General features: G+C 26.7%; 1 protein-coding gene across 1 annotated transcript; it reads right to left on the bottom strand.

Moving 5' to 3' along the window:
* Positions 1-3,052: 3,052 nt before the first annotated feature.
* On the bottom strand, positions 3,053-4,581 carry LOC130935743 (uncharacterized). The gene is made up of 5 exons (XM_057865627.1): positions 4,245-4,581; positions 4,030-4,157; positions 3,752-3,864; positions 3,486-3,677; positions 3,053-3,264 (listed from the first exon to the last, which is right to left on the bottom strand). Exons 1-5 carry the CDS (start codon positions 4,517-4,519, stop codon positions 3,235-3,237), a joined length of 738 nt encoding a protein of 245 aa, XP_057721610.1. The 5' UTR covers positions 4,520-4,581; the 3' UTR covers positions 3,053-3,234.
* Positions 4,582-14,167: the final 9,586 nt, after the last annotated feature.

Here is a 14,167-nt window from a genome sequence, read left to right on the forward strand (position 1 = left end):
ATTTTTTAACCTTGACACAAATTAAACAGTAAACACCCACAAAACTCTTATTCATATTATGATTGAATGAATTTAACCTAAATTTAAAAATTGTTAAATATTAATTATTAATGTGTTTTAAACAATGCATGCAAAAAATATGACCATACTTTGATTTCTAGATTTTTTTATTTTTATAAATATTTTTCTATTTACAAAAAGGTAAATAATATATCAAAATTTGATATCTAAAAATCTTTTTGACAAGTGATTTTGATCATTCAAAGTGCATTTTGACTCTCTTAAGTTTTTAAGATAATTTCATGATATATATAGTATTAAGTTTTTTAGAGTTAAATTCATATTACCTCTATTGTAAATAAAGATCAAATTGTGGTACAACGTAAAAATGAACTTGTGCATAACCTAAGTTTCAAATAATTTCGTGATAAAAAACCGGGAAAAAGAAAAGAAGAAGGTAAAAGTAGCTAAACATAACTCAAAATTGAAGGTCCAATTTTTGATAATATTCTTTACGTATATAATCTTATCATTCATGCAGCTACATATCCCAAATACGTAATACAAAAAAAATAGAATAATGATTTTGAGTTTAAGATTATGTATTAAAATTTTAATTCATCACATAAGGCAGATAAAAAATTTAACCAATATTTTTGGGAAGCATTGAATTGAACTAATACATTTTACAATTTGGGATAGAAGGTTATTAGATATTATTATTCTTATTCATATTTTGAAGTTTAAACTTAAAAATTTTGAATTCAATTGTATGAGTAATAATGTTGGCTAAAACAAAATGTAAAATAAATATTAAGTACTTAACACTTCTCATTATGTATTCCAGTTTTACAAGGGAATCGAATTTTCTTTAATCACAAAAAATATTAGATAAATAAATATTAAAGAAAAAAGAGAATTATTAACTAATTACTAAATAAAAATTAATTTTCAATTTTTTTTTTATTTATTCTATGCAAAGAGTTCATACTTCAGTTTTCCTTTTTAAGTATCGACTCCTATGTTTGGTTTTTATCTACAAATAACAATTATTCATTATTTAATATTTATACAAAAGTTGGCAGCGTATCTAGTGAAAGGGTGACATGACGCTGCATGGCATGCACCGTTGCCAAATAAAAAATAATAATAATTATTTAAAGATTTTTTTATTAAAAAAAGAATACGGTTAGAAAATCAATAGTCTAAGTGTATAATGTGTACAATGAACTATTGAATTATAAAATAAACATCACTCTTGACTGTTCAGATCTGGAATTCTAATACTATGTCATGATATCACTCATCTCAAAAGTTTTAGTTGTTGAAAAAAGATAACACTAATGGTTATATCTCTAATACTTTCTAAATCTTCAATATACTTATTGTACAAATATTTCATTGGCTCCCTATACTTTTTCATTAAAAAAATATAAACCACTAAATTAAAAAGCTTACTTTGTGATAAATACTAAAAAAAAGGTAAAAAAATGAGTTTCTTTTATTGGTTAATTGTATAGTATATGTATTGGTAAAAATTCAAATACAAATACTTCATATGAATTTAATAATTATAAATTTTACATAAAATTTGTACGTATATATTGGATTTGATTCCCAAGAAGAACGGCAGCGTGTAAAACACAGAGAAGTGAAAGCTATAATGGGCTATGTTAATCTTCTGTAAACCCTATTCATATATTCATCCCTCTTTCCTACGTTCTTTTCTGTGCCTATGCCTATCACTCTATCTCCTCAATCATCCTCATCCAAATTCTTTTTTTTTTTATGCATATTATAATATAATATTAATTAATAACAATTATCATCATCGCCTGCATGCAGCGTATTTGTATATTTTTTTGTGATCCAATAGAGGTATTTGAAAGGTAGGTCAACTGAATTCAAATGATAAAATAATTAATTTTCATTCAATTTGTATTAGGTTGTTTATTAGAATCAAATAAAATGACATTAAAATTTTATATTTATCGACAAAATTATATGTCTAGTATTTTAATTTATATTCATCTAATTTATTACTTTTGGTCATACACTTAAAAATGGGTTTGATGATCATGTAACAAAACAATAGACATGGCAGTTTCCTTTTTTGTTTTTTAAATAGAACGCATTCGAATCCGTCAAGTTTTAATGGTCTTCTTTTCTTTTCTTTTTGGACTTTGAAATAATGGATGGGCTTCAAATAAGCCCAAAGCCTACTTCTAAATAACTTCCTAAATGGGCCTGAAAACCTTCTTCTAACTTCAAAGAAATAGAGTGGGACTCACGCAGGGCTTTAGCCCCATCTTAGTACCAAAAAAAAAGTGGGACTCACACATGTCACGTGTAAACCAAATGTTCATGTAAACAACTCTTTCTTATCTCCCCAAATCATCACTTAACTGCAGTCTAAATAAAACAATGTTACACAGCCAGCAAATATTATCATTTTGATCAATAATAATTTGTATTTATATTTATAAAAATTTTATACAAAAAAACATATAATTTATACTTTACATCTATATTTATTAGAATTTGCATACATAAATCAATACCGTTTGCACTAACATTTTTTAGAATCTACAAATATGAAAATGTATTTGTTAAAGACAATTTAGCATTTGTACTAATCAAATAATATCCAAAAAGAAAAAGTTTAGGGAGTAATACTTTTATTAAAATCTAGTCGGTATTTAATCAGCAAAAGAAAAATAAATAATTTCACACCATTAAAAATACTGATAATGACTAATGACTAATGACTAATCGATGACTACAAATCCAGAACCTACTAACGCCTAGCATTAGCACTTCTCATCCAAAAATACTAAAAAGTATTAACCCCCCAGAGTTTCTCATATAAATATTTACTATTTAAACTAATCTCAAATTTGTTAATCATATACACTAATAAGTTGTTTACAAGCATTCCTATAAATTGTTTGTATGCTCTTCACCATACCATACTAGGTCTACATTAAAATCAACTCATCTACTCAAACAAATTTACATTGTTAAGGATATATTATATATAAATAGAAGCTAATTGAAAAAATAGGATATCCTCAAAAAACTGGCAGATCATAGTTACCAATGTATGATCAAAGGTAAAATAATAATATGATACATAGAAAACTCGTACACATTTACAAACATGTAAGCTCACTTGTTTCATGCGAATCCTTAACAAAATGGAAGAATAGCTTAGGAAACTGATCTAAAGCATTGCTACCACCTCCGTACTAATGATGTGAGCAGCTACAAAACAAAACAAAAGGTTTTAATTTCCATCATGATGCAATATCTCAATGCTTTTACATATGGCCATTCAATTCCTAAAGTTATTTACTATGAAATGAATTCAATTTTCTTTTTTCTAAAACAAAAATTAATGGTATCTAAACAACTTGAATATAAAACAGATTCACAACTAGTATGAAGCAGAGTTATGAATTTTAGTATCTCAGGATTTTGTATACCTCAAAGAGTTCGAAAGGACTGCCACGGCGATAGACATCGTCGTCGGCCTTGTTTTGATTTTGGAGAGGAAGAAGAGTATACAGCAGTGCTCTGAATGTGATAAGCAAAACAGCAGTGCTTCCCAGACTCACAAATATGAAGCCATAGTTTGGAAGATTACCGGACGTTGCGGTCCTTATTGCTATTCCTATCTGTAAACAAAATAACAAGAATCAAATAAGAAGCTTCTAAATGCAAAGCAAAGTGAAGATTGTTTTCAACTTACAGGGATCCCAACTGCCCATGACTTAGCAGTAGCAATGACACCACTAGGGAGACCCTTCATCCCTCGCCCATCTTCGCCGTAACCTCCAAGAAAGTAAGCACCAAGGAACCATCCTGTGCAGCAGTAATTGAGATTTAGTAGTTATTCTTATAAATAGCATGACTCTTTATCATGTCAAAACAACTACTTCAATACATATTTATTATTTTCTTAATTCTGTTAGAGTGCTATTTATAGGCCCAGAATAGAATCTAATCATAATAACGAAATCAAAGTACCGGCTATGAAAGGATCGGCGGTTCGCAGGGTTTGGAGGTCCATGGTGGATAATCCATGACTGTATCTTCCAATGGTGGCAAAGACAAGTAAGGCCAATACATCCACACCAGCTAGCAGAGCCACACGCCTGAACAATAATCATGTTTTCACCAACTTGTAGTTGTAAAAGATTGAATTTTGACTCAGAAAAATTTAAAGAAAAAGGCAAGATTACCCCCATTTTTGAATACGGGAAGAAGAAGAAGAGGAGGTTGGCTTGTCAAACTGGATGACACCCTCCAATGGAACATCCTGGGCAGTGACGAAAAGGGGTTGGTCATTGGTGGTAGCTGAAGATGAAGAATTGGAATTGTTGTTGTCTCCTTGAGCCTTGGTGATTGTGAGATGATGAAAGGGTCTTCTTGTTGTTGGATTAAGATGGAATGAAGATGGAAGGGGTTTAAAGTTTAGGGATGAAGAAGGGGTGAAGAAGGACGCAATTGCAGCCATGGATGGATCGACTGTTCCCTTCGATTTTATTATCCACACACTACGAAAACAAATAACCAATTAATAAAAAATACAACCTTCTTTAAACAACACTAATAAAAAAAATAAAGTATTATTATTTTAGTTTTTAACGTTTTAAACATCTTATTTTAACTCTAAAAAATTTTAAATTGATTGAATGTTATTTTATTATTAAATTTGGCTTGAATAAATATCAAAAAAATTATTATACTAATAATTTTTGGTAAGTCCATAAAAAAAATAAAATTATCCTATTTTATTTTATTTTATTTTTTGGCAAAAGATCTATAAGTACTTATTATTTTGCTAATTGATAATTATTATAATTATTTTTTTTTTGTCAATAACATCTACTCTACTGACACACCCATTAGATACTCTTTTTTCCATCAGAGAGATTCCAACCCATGTAGCACCTTTAAGAGGCAAATAGATTTGCCATTGGGATGTTGAAAGCAAAATATTAAAACCTAACCAAGGTAAGGCAAAATAAAAGCCCAAATTCTTTTGTCAAAATGCCTATGCTTCAGTAATCAACTATGACCTTACCCATCCGTTTATTGAAGCCCAATTATGAATGTTTACTTCTTGGGCCATCATATTTTGTACCTCTGACCCTTTCACATATTTTTTCAGACCCAAAAGTGTAATTCAAGCCCAGAAAATATATGAAAATGCCAGACAAGATTGTTGGGTGATTTTTATTTTTGGATATCAAGAAATGTTGTTAACTTGAATACAGCTTTACTCTATGGCTAACAAATCGGCCCTCTAATTTGCTATAACTCTAATGCACCTTAGAAAAAAAATAATTACTCAAATTAATCCAAAATATCTTTAAAATTTGATACTTTAGTTTTTTAAATTTTAAAATATTACAAATAATTTTCAAAATTTAACTCCGTGAGTTAAATTAGTCTCCATACAAATTATTCCATTAGTTACATATAAAAAATATTAACATGAAACATTAACGCACATATGTAGAACATGACTGTTAAATGTTTAAGTGTGCAAGATAGACGAATCAATCTCTACTGTGGTGAGATAAATGAATCAGTCTCTCGACTCTACAATTTTCCTCTTTTCCAACACACTTTTTTTCGCTACAACAGTCCTTTCCTGCCTCCTCCTCCTTATCATCCCTAGTCTCCCTTCTCTACTCTACTTCTGTTGCCCCTCTTCTTCACCATCGCCTTCGTTCTCTCTTATGTTGCCTCCACTCCTAATATGTGCTTCAGATGTTTGTGCATGTCATGAGGAATGCAAGAATTATTTTGTAGCTATTAGTTTAAATTTTTAAGTGTTAGAATGTTAAGTTTAATTTTATATATTTTTATTTTATTTATTTAGTTAGCAAATTGAATTTTATGATAAGCGGTTTAAGATTTTTTATTTTTAACCTAATATGAGGTATATAAATACCTTCTAAATTATTGTAGCAATCAAACGTAGATTATAGGAATAAAAAATCATTTGGGAGTTTTGTGAAAAAATTATAGTGTAGACAAATGAGGTTAAGTGAGTCCATTTTTTATTGTATCAAAAAATTAGATAAAAAATAAAATAATTCTCTTTTGTTTAATTTCAATTTATCCCAACTATGATAATGTAGATAAGTGAAATTAAATAAGTTCATTTTTTGTTACATTAAGAAACAAGATAAAAGATAGAATGATTTCCTTTGTACTCCATTTTAATCTTTTCTTTTGTTAGAAAAATGAGAAGTTGTGGAGTTGAGAAATTAATTCTTCCAGCTTACACGCAAAGACACTTAACAGCCATGTGTGCGAGTTAAGCTCTATATTAATATTTTTTTTATTAGTGATTAACAAAATAATTAAGAGAGAAATTAATTTAATCAATAAAGTTAAACTTTAAAAATTATTTTTCGTATTTTAAAATTTAAAGATTAAAGTATCTGGTTTTAAAAAAACTCAAAGACGGGTATAAATAATTACTTACAAAAAAAAAGAGAGCTTGGCCAACTTTAAAATGATTATTGACAACTCTATTAATGGAACTCTATGATAGCTCTATCCAGTAGTTTGCCCACTTTCGATACTTGCTTCTTAGTTCATAATAATGAGAAAATAAACAAGTGAATGAATCTCAAACAAATAAAAAATAAGTTTCTATATATCATTACCTCATCAAAACATACATATATACTATCTATATATGTTTTTCTTCAATTTTTTATTTAAGAGCGAAAATGGGCTTACGAGATAGCTCTGCACAATAATTTAATTTATCCGTAACCTAGACATTTGTGACGCCCCACTCCATGCGTTACAACACCCAACATATATAAAACAAAACAAAATTATGTGTTACATGTGTCTATGCATTTTCTCGGCACATGCATGCATGTTACATATCCATGTTTAGTGCATGTCTTTGGAAATTCAGCAACGGTTTGATTTGTTGCTCAATTTCAAACATCATATCTAAATTAATAAATAAAGTTGTTCAATAATTAATCTTATCCTCATCCACCCTAACATAATCATATAGATATTGTTTGAGATAACCTCAAGCTAAGACATTATTGCAATTATTGCAGTCCAAAATATATAATTCAAGCCAAATAATAAAAGGAAGAGACAAAAGAATGAAAAGATAGATATGATCCATGTCACATGAACATATATATCATCTTGGTCTTGGGTGATTGATTTACTATTACCTATATGATATGTGTACGTTTACCCCTCTAAAGTCAAACAATATCTTTGTAGATTAGGCCTACTAGAAGTAGAAAGACTAGAACCTTCCTTTCTTGTTCTTCATAAAGACACATCAAATCAGTGATCAATATTCAATACATGTATATAAGCTAGGAAACATTTCAAAGTGTAGCGAAAGTAACGTGCACCAATTATTTTAACAGTTGATCTGAATTATAAAAAAATATATAATATATATTAATTGAAATCAACGATTAAAATAATTGATACACTAGTAATTTTCAGTGCACTTGAAATATTTTCTATAAACTATTTGTAAGACACTATAATATATTCTTATTTTATTAATAGTTAGAACATAAATTTTACCTAGTATAGATTTAATTGTAAATAAAAATATATTTAAGTAGTTTTTTAATTAAATATAATAATTTACATTATTTTACTATAAAAAAGATTTAACATAGACAATTTCAATAATAAAATATAGAAACTAATTTAATATAAATTGAATTAATTTGACAAAATTATCTAAAATATTAGATAAAATTATCAAATGAACTTATTTTATATAATCTATCAAACTAATTCAATTTTTATTATAAATCAAATTAGTTTATATTTTATAACATTAAAATTATGTGGCTAATTTTTTTTTTTATGAATGTGAGATGAGTGATATACTTTAACATGATAATTTTGAGTATTTTTTAAAATTACGAAAGATACACAGAAATTACTAATCCGAAATTTTGTACCTCAAAATTTTTAATTTTTTTAAAGTAAAAATCGGAAGGTCTAATTTTCAAAAAATCGAAGGATAGTCTAATTTTCGAAAAATAATCCAATTTCTGTATTTTAAATTAAACAATAACATATTTGAGATTAATAACATATTTTCCAATTTATGTTACACATACATGCCTATAATTATATTTATAGGCATGTATGTGTAACATAATGTGATGATGTTTATGCTTTCTAACTTTCAAACCCTACATTCTAGCTAGGTTATATTAGGCATGCACTAGATTGCATGACCTAAATCGATGAAAAATTAAAACCATGCTATCATGTATGGAAAAATTTTTAAGTGCGCCCTCAAATCGGTGATTAATGGTTAAAAATTACTGATATACCAATATAATAATACATTTAAAAATTTTCCTCATGTATATAAATTGTGTTTTCTGTATTGTTAATTATCGTTTATATAAATTCTCTTATTATGGTACTATTAATTTTTAGACGTTGATTAATTTAGTATAAAAATATATAAATGCGTGGTGAAATTTTTTATTGAATAAATATTTTAAGAAAATACTAAAATTAGTTAGTATTTTAAAAATAAATAAATAACGAGTCAATCTGTTTAACTCATTAATTTAGACAAATTGAATCAAACTTTTTTGCTTTTCTGAAAAATAGATTAGATTAATATCTTTTGAATTTTGACAAAATACTCATAAAAAATTAGCTCTAATATATCCTAGTTAATAATTAAATTAGGTTGTGTGTTGGTCTAATAATTACTTCATTAGTTCGTTTAAGTGTCGAAATTTAAATCCCGCTTTGTGCATACAATAATATTATGGAAAAAAAAGAATTTTATATCAAATTTATATATATTTCATTTTGTGTATTAAAAATAATTAATAAAAGATAAACAATGTATTGTATATCATTAAAAAATGTATAAAAAATACTTTTCATTATGTGAAAGAGGAGAGGAAGTTGTGTGAGAAAGGAGAGAGAAGAAAATATCAAGTGTGGGCCCACAATCATTAAAGGCCCATTAACAAATGGTACCAAAAGAGAGACGTAACAGCAAGTAGGACATACTATAAAGGTAGGTGGGCCCCAGCCCAACCTGTCGGCCTTGGGGAGGCTCGCTCTCTCCCAGCCCAACATTCTCACTCTCTCTCTCTCTCAAAATTTATCTTAAGAGAGGATATATGTTTGATTAATTATTTAATTATTTAAAATTTAAATTATGTTATCAGATATTTTTACAACTAGTCTTTGATTAGTTGATTGTTTGTCAATGAAAAATATTTTTTCAGTAAAATCATAATATATAACTAAGTAATCAAATTTTTTTAACCAATAAAAAAGAAAAGAAAAAAAAATGAAAAGCAAAAAGGTTTAATAAGGACAAAGTTGTTTTTTTTATCAAGTATAAATATTCATTAATATAAATAAGGTTATAAACAGTTAATTAAGGATGATAAGCACAATGTTGGGGGACAAATATACATCTAGGATAATATATTTTATTATTTCTCATTAATTTTTTTAAAAATATTAATGTCTCAATAATTTTAATTAATATATTATATATTTTTTATGATTGAAATCAACACTTATATATAAAATGTGAAAATGTCATCTCAAATTGTCAACATAACCAACCTCTCCAATTTCCATTACCTACTCTCTCTCTCTCTCAAGAATAATTAAAGTGAACTTTCTTTTTCTCTCTCCCTACTTACTCATTGAAATGTATGTTGACCATTTTTACTATGAAGTAGAAATGTTTATATAAGAGGATGACATTTTCACATTTTATTTTTAGTATATATAATTCCCTTATTATAATGGTAAGAATAATGGAAGGTAATGGTGTCCAAGAAGGCTAATTCACATGCATGATAAAATGGATTTTTTTTTTTGGTTTTCCACGGTATTTCCTAACTCGACAAGTGAAAAACTAATCCGTCGCAGTACTGAACTTCGTTTAAGGGTTTGTCGCTGGCCTAGATTGCTACATGCACAAGACGAACCCCCACACTTGTTTAAGCGGACTAGTGGTCTAATCACTAGACCAACCTAACTTGGTTGATAAAATAAATTCTTTATTTTCAATTCCTTGTTGCAACATTATTGAACACAGTACAAGTTTGATTACCAATTGAAGCCTAGTTGTCCTTCTTATAAATTAAACAAACAAATTCAACAGATTCTTTGCGTGCTGTCAGATTTGCTTATCTTACATTTCATACATTTATGAGTTTTTGTTTTATTTTTTTTACACTTAGTTTCTTTTCCCTTTATATATATAGTCATTGAGCGTGTATAAACTATAAAGGTTTCGATTAAGTTCAAATTTTTCGCATTTTCAATAATTTTAGAATTTAAATTTATATTTTAAAAAGATTTGATTTAAAAAAAAACTAATAAAATTGTTTAATATAGCGGATGTAAATACATATATTTTTAAATTAGATTGTATGATTATAATAAAAAAATCTTAATTAAACTAATTTGTCTATATTTATATTTATTATTTTGAATGACTTTATTAATATTTTTTTAGAAATTAATCTTCTGAAATATAAATTTTTAAAAATTTATTTATCATTTTATTCTAAAAAATATGCTAATCAGAGTGATTGACACAACTTTTTTAATCAAATTAGTATATATATATACTTCAAATTAAACCATCACTAGTAATAAAATATGAATTGAGTAATTTAAAAACAAATAAAAAAAATCCTGATCTGTTTTTCAATTCAATAATTAATATACCGTACCATTCCATTATTTACTTCCCCTTCAATTGTGTCATAGAAGTAGATATCAATCATTTCACAATAATGTTATATAAATTACATATTTAATTCATGAATATGTACACTAATAATATAAGGAAAGTTATCAGGTGTACTTAGGAACATCGGTGTTCCAGTTGTTTTAACCGTTGATTTTAATTAATATATATTATATATATCTTTTATAATTTAGATCAACGGTTAAAACAACTGAAACACCGATATTTTCGGTACACCTGATAACCTTCCAATAATATATATCATACTATTTTCCATTTCACATTTTCCTTTAATTTTCATGAAATTATAAATGATTGATTAAAAAAAAAAGTTGTCACATCAACCTTTATTTACTCAAAATTCATTTTTGCAATGAGTGCCACAAAAATTAAAAAATGTCACCGTATTAGCATCATTATTCTAGAGGATTACAATTAAATCAATGACAAAAGAGTTTTTTTTTTTTTTGATGGGACAAAAGGAAATTATTTAACCATGTTTTATATTGAGTATATACTTAAATTAGTCCTCTATAATTTTAAATCAGTTTCTAAAAATTACTTCTGTAAAATTGTTTGATTTCTTTGTCACTTGTAATAAAATATTTAATATATGGGTTAAACAAATACATTCATAATAAATTTTATTATAATATAATTAGATTTTCAACAAATATTATTATAAAATAAATTAGTTATTCTTATACAATGACTAATTTATCTAAAAAATATTTTAAATAATAAAAAATTATTAAAAAATAAAATGTCTAATTTAAATTTTTTTAAAGATTAATTTAAATATTTGTTGAGGGCTTGGTTAATCTTTTACTTTCTTAAGATGTTTGTCAAGAGTGGAAGTAGAAAAACTTATATACCAAGTAAATGGAATATATATGTGTCTACTTTCAACGTTCTTCATTTAGTTAATGATATGTATTTGACATAACATGCGTGTGCTTTTTAATTTTCATATTGAAAAACCAAAGGTGTTATTTATTATTGTTATGGTTTTGAGTGTTATTTAGGAATGTAAAGATGGGTGTTAACAAATCAGAGAATTTCATCAACCTTCATAAACAACATCCAGAAACTAACTTTTTGTTAACCCAAATGACAATGTCTAAAAAAAAATAAAAAAATTGATCGTCCTGAACTTCATATTTATATTAATTATCTTATTAGTCAATTTAATTATGTAAGTATTCGTTTTAATTTTTTTCGGTATAAATATTAACATAATAATGTTGTAGATTTAACGTTGTTTATAGATTAAATGGTAGTATTAAAATATTTAGTGTAAATATAAAATTAGTTATATATATATAGTTAGTTTATATTAAAAATAATAATCTGTTGGTGTAGAGTAGAGTTAACCTTTACATAATAAATTTAGATTTATTTTATAGGTTTATTAACTGTATTTGTTAGAAAATAGTAGCACTTAGTATTGAGTTTATTGATTATTTTTGTTGATAATAATATATATTATAATATTTTCTAATTTTTATTTAGTGTTAGTGCATAACAATTTATTTAAGCAATGTTACTAAATTAATTAATAGAGTTTAATTTAAGAGTTGTGGATAAATTAGAATTGTTAGTTAAATTTATCAACCGTAATAGAATAGATAGCATTTTGAATTTTAACTTTTTGGTAATGATAAGATTAATGATAATATCAAAATACTAATAAAAATAAATGATTATATTTTGTAGTTATTTTAATATTATTTGTTAGAGATTAGCACTAATTATTGCCATAATGTTAATAATTAAACTACTGAAAATAATTATTATTTAGAGTTTATGTTAAAATATAATTAATTATTTTACTTTGGTGTATATATGTTATAATGATAATTAAGTTAAAATTAATTTAGTGGATAATTTTATTAATTATATTAGTTAGTTTAGTATAGCAGTTGAATTCGTTTTTTTTTTTAATGTTTATGTTTGTTATAACTGGTTTAACTTATATATGATTAAATAACTCAGATAACTTGAGTTATTATTGTCTATGTTTTGTAGGGTACATAAGTCTTGAGGTCTATTTACATGAATCCACCAAGATACATACATTCGGATTGTCAAACTTCTTTTGTGGGTCACTAGATTTTATCTCGTATCTCAAATTGAAGTAATCTAAAATCAATCAGCTTTAGTAACAACTCTAGTAGAGAAATGGAATTTCGATACTCATACTTTTTATATTCCGATTGGTGAGTGCACCGTTATGTTAGAAGATATGACTTAATTTCTATGTCTTTCGCTAGATGACCTTCTCGTGACAGGAACAACCATGACTAGTCACGAGGTAATGAAAACTGAATGCTTACATCATTTTGGGGTTACACCAATGATCAATAATTATAGAGGAAGTTACATCAAGATGGCTTAAGTTGGAAATCTAAAAGACATATTACATTTAAATGATCCAGTTGCCATCTAGAAGTACTAAAGTGTCGTATATAGTTGTTTGGGTCAATCTTGTTTGCCGATAAGTCTAGGTCAGCGGTTCACTGAAAATTTATGCCATTGCTTCGTGACTTTTCTCAGATTCACAAAATCAACTGGAGATTGACATCCCTATCACACTTATACAGAGCATTGTATAATGCATCTCGCTTTAACTGCTTGGAGATTGATGGTCCACTGATCTTGTTACATATACGGACTTGGATCCATATGCCATTTCTTGTCCCGATTTTTGGTGGCCTGTGACATTTTTAACTTGCAAACTGGTAATATTAATTGTTAATAACTTTACATGATGTTTTATTTTGTATTTCAATGTCTATTTAAAAAGTCTACTAATGATGATATATGATCCCAGAAGACCCGATGTAACATGTGGGTATTAGAAACTAAGTCATTCCCTGATATGCAGCCATGATTTTAAAGTGGACAGCTACTGATGGCTCTTTGTGACACATGACTTCAAATTATATGGGCAAAATTTCATAGAAAACTTTTCAACCTCCGAAATAATTTTTCTATTGACTTTTGTTTTGTTAACTATGCTTTGCAATAACTTATGATATAATTAAACTTTGACTAAACTTTAGCAATGATCGATTTTATCTTTATGGATGGGTCAACTTTTACCAATGACTTTAATTGCTTCTGCAATTGTATGGAATCCAGTTTGAAATGGTCTCAAAAAATAGTGACTTTAGTGCAAATGTGACTACTATCATATCTTCTTATCTTCCAACAATACTTCTTATGGATCATGCTAACTCTAATCAGGCAATCACAATTTGTGCCATATTGTGTATATTCGGCATAGAGTATTTAAGATTTCGACTCATACACTCGATAGTCTATTTTTTGTCAGATAATATAATTTTTTACTGCTGCAATCTATCACAGCTTTTCGAAAAC

Source organism: Arachis stenosperma, chromosome 6 (genome assembly GCF_014773155.1).
Source record: "Arachis stenosperma cultivar V10309 chromosome 6, arast.V10309.gnm1.PFL2, whole genome shotgun sequence".
Taxonomy (NCBI): Eukaryota; Viridiplantae; Streptophyta; class Magnoliopsida; order Fabales; family Fabaceae; genus Arachis; species Arachis stenosperma.

Coding starts and splice junctions, on each gene's coding strand:
- LOC130935743 (XM_057865627.1), bottom strand. CDS start 4,519: ATGGCTGCAATTGCGTCCTTCTTCACCCCTTCTTCATCCCTAAACTTT. Junction 3,865..4,029: donor CGCCGATCCTTTCATAGCCG/GTACTTTGATTT, acceptor ACTGCTGCACAG/GATGGTTCCTTGGTGCTTAC. Junction 3,265..3,485: donor GTCCTTTCGAACTCTTTGAG/GTATACAAAATC, acceptor TTTGTTTTGTAG/CTGCTCACATCATTAGTACG.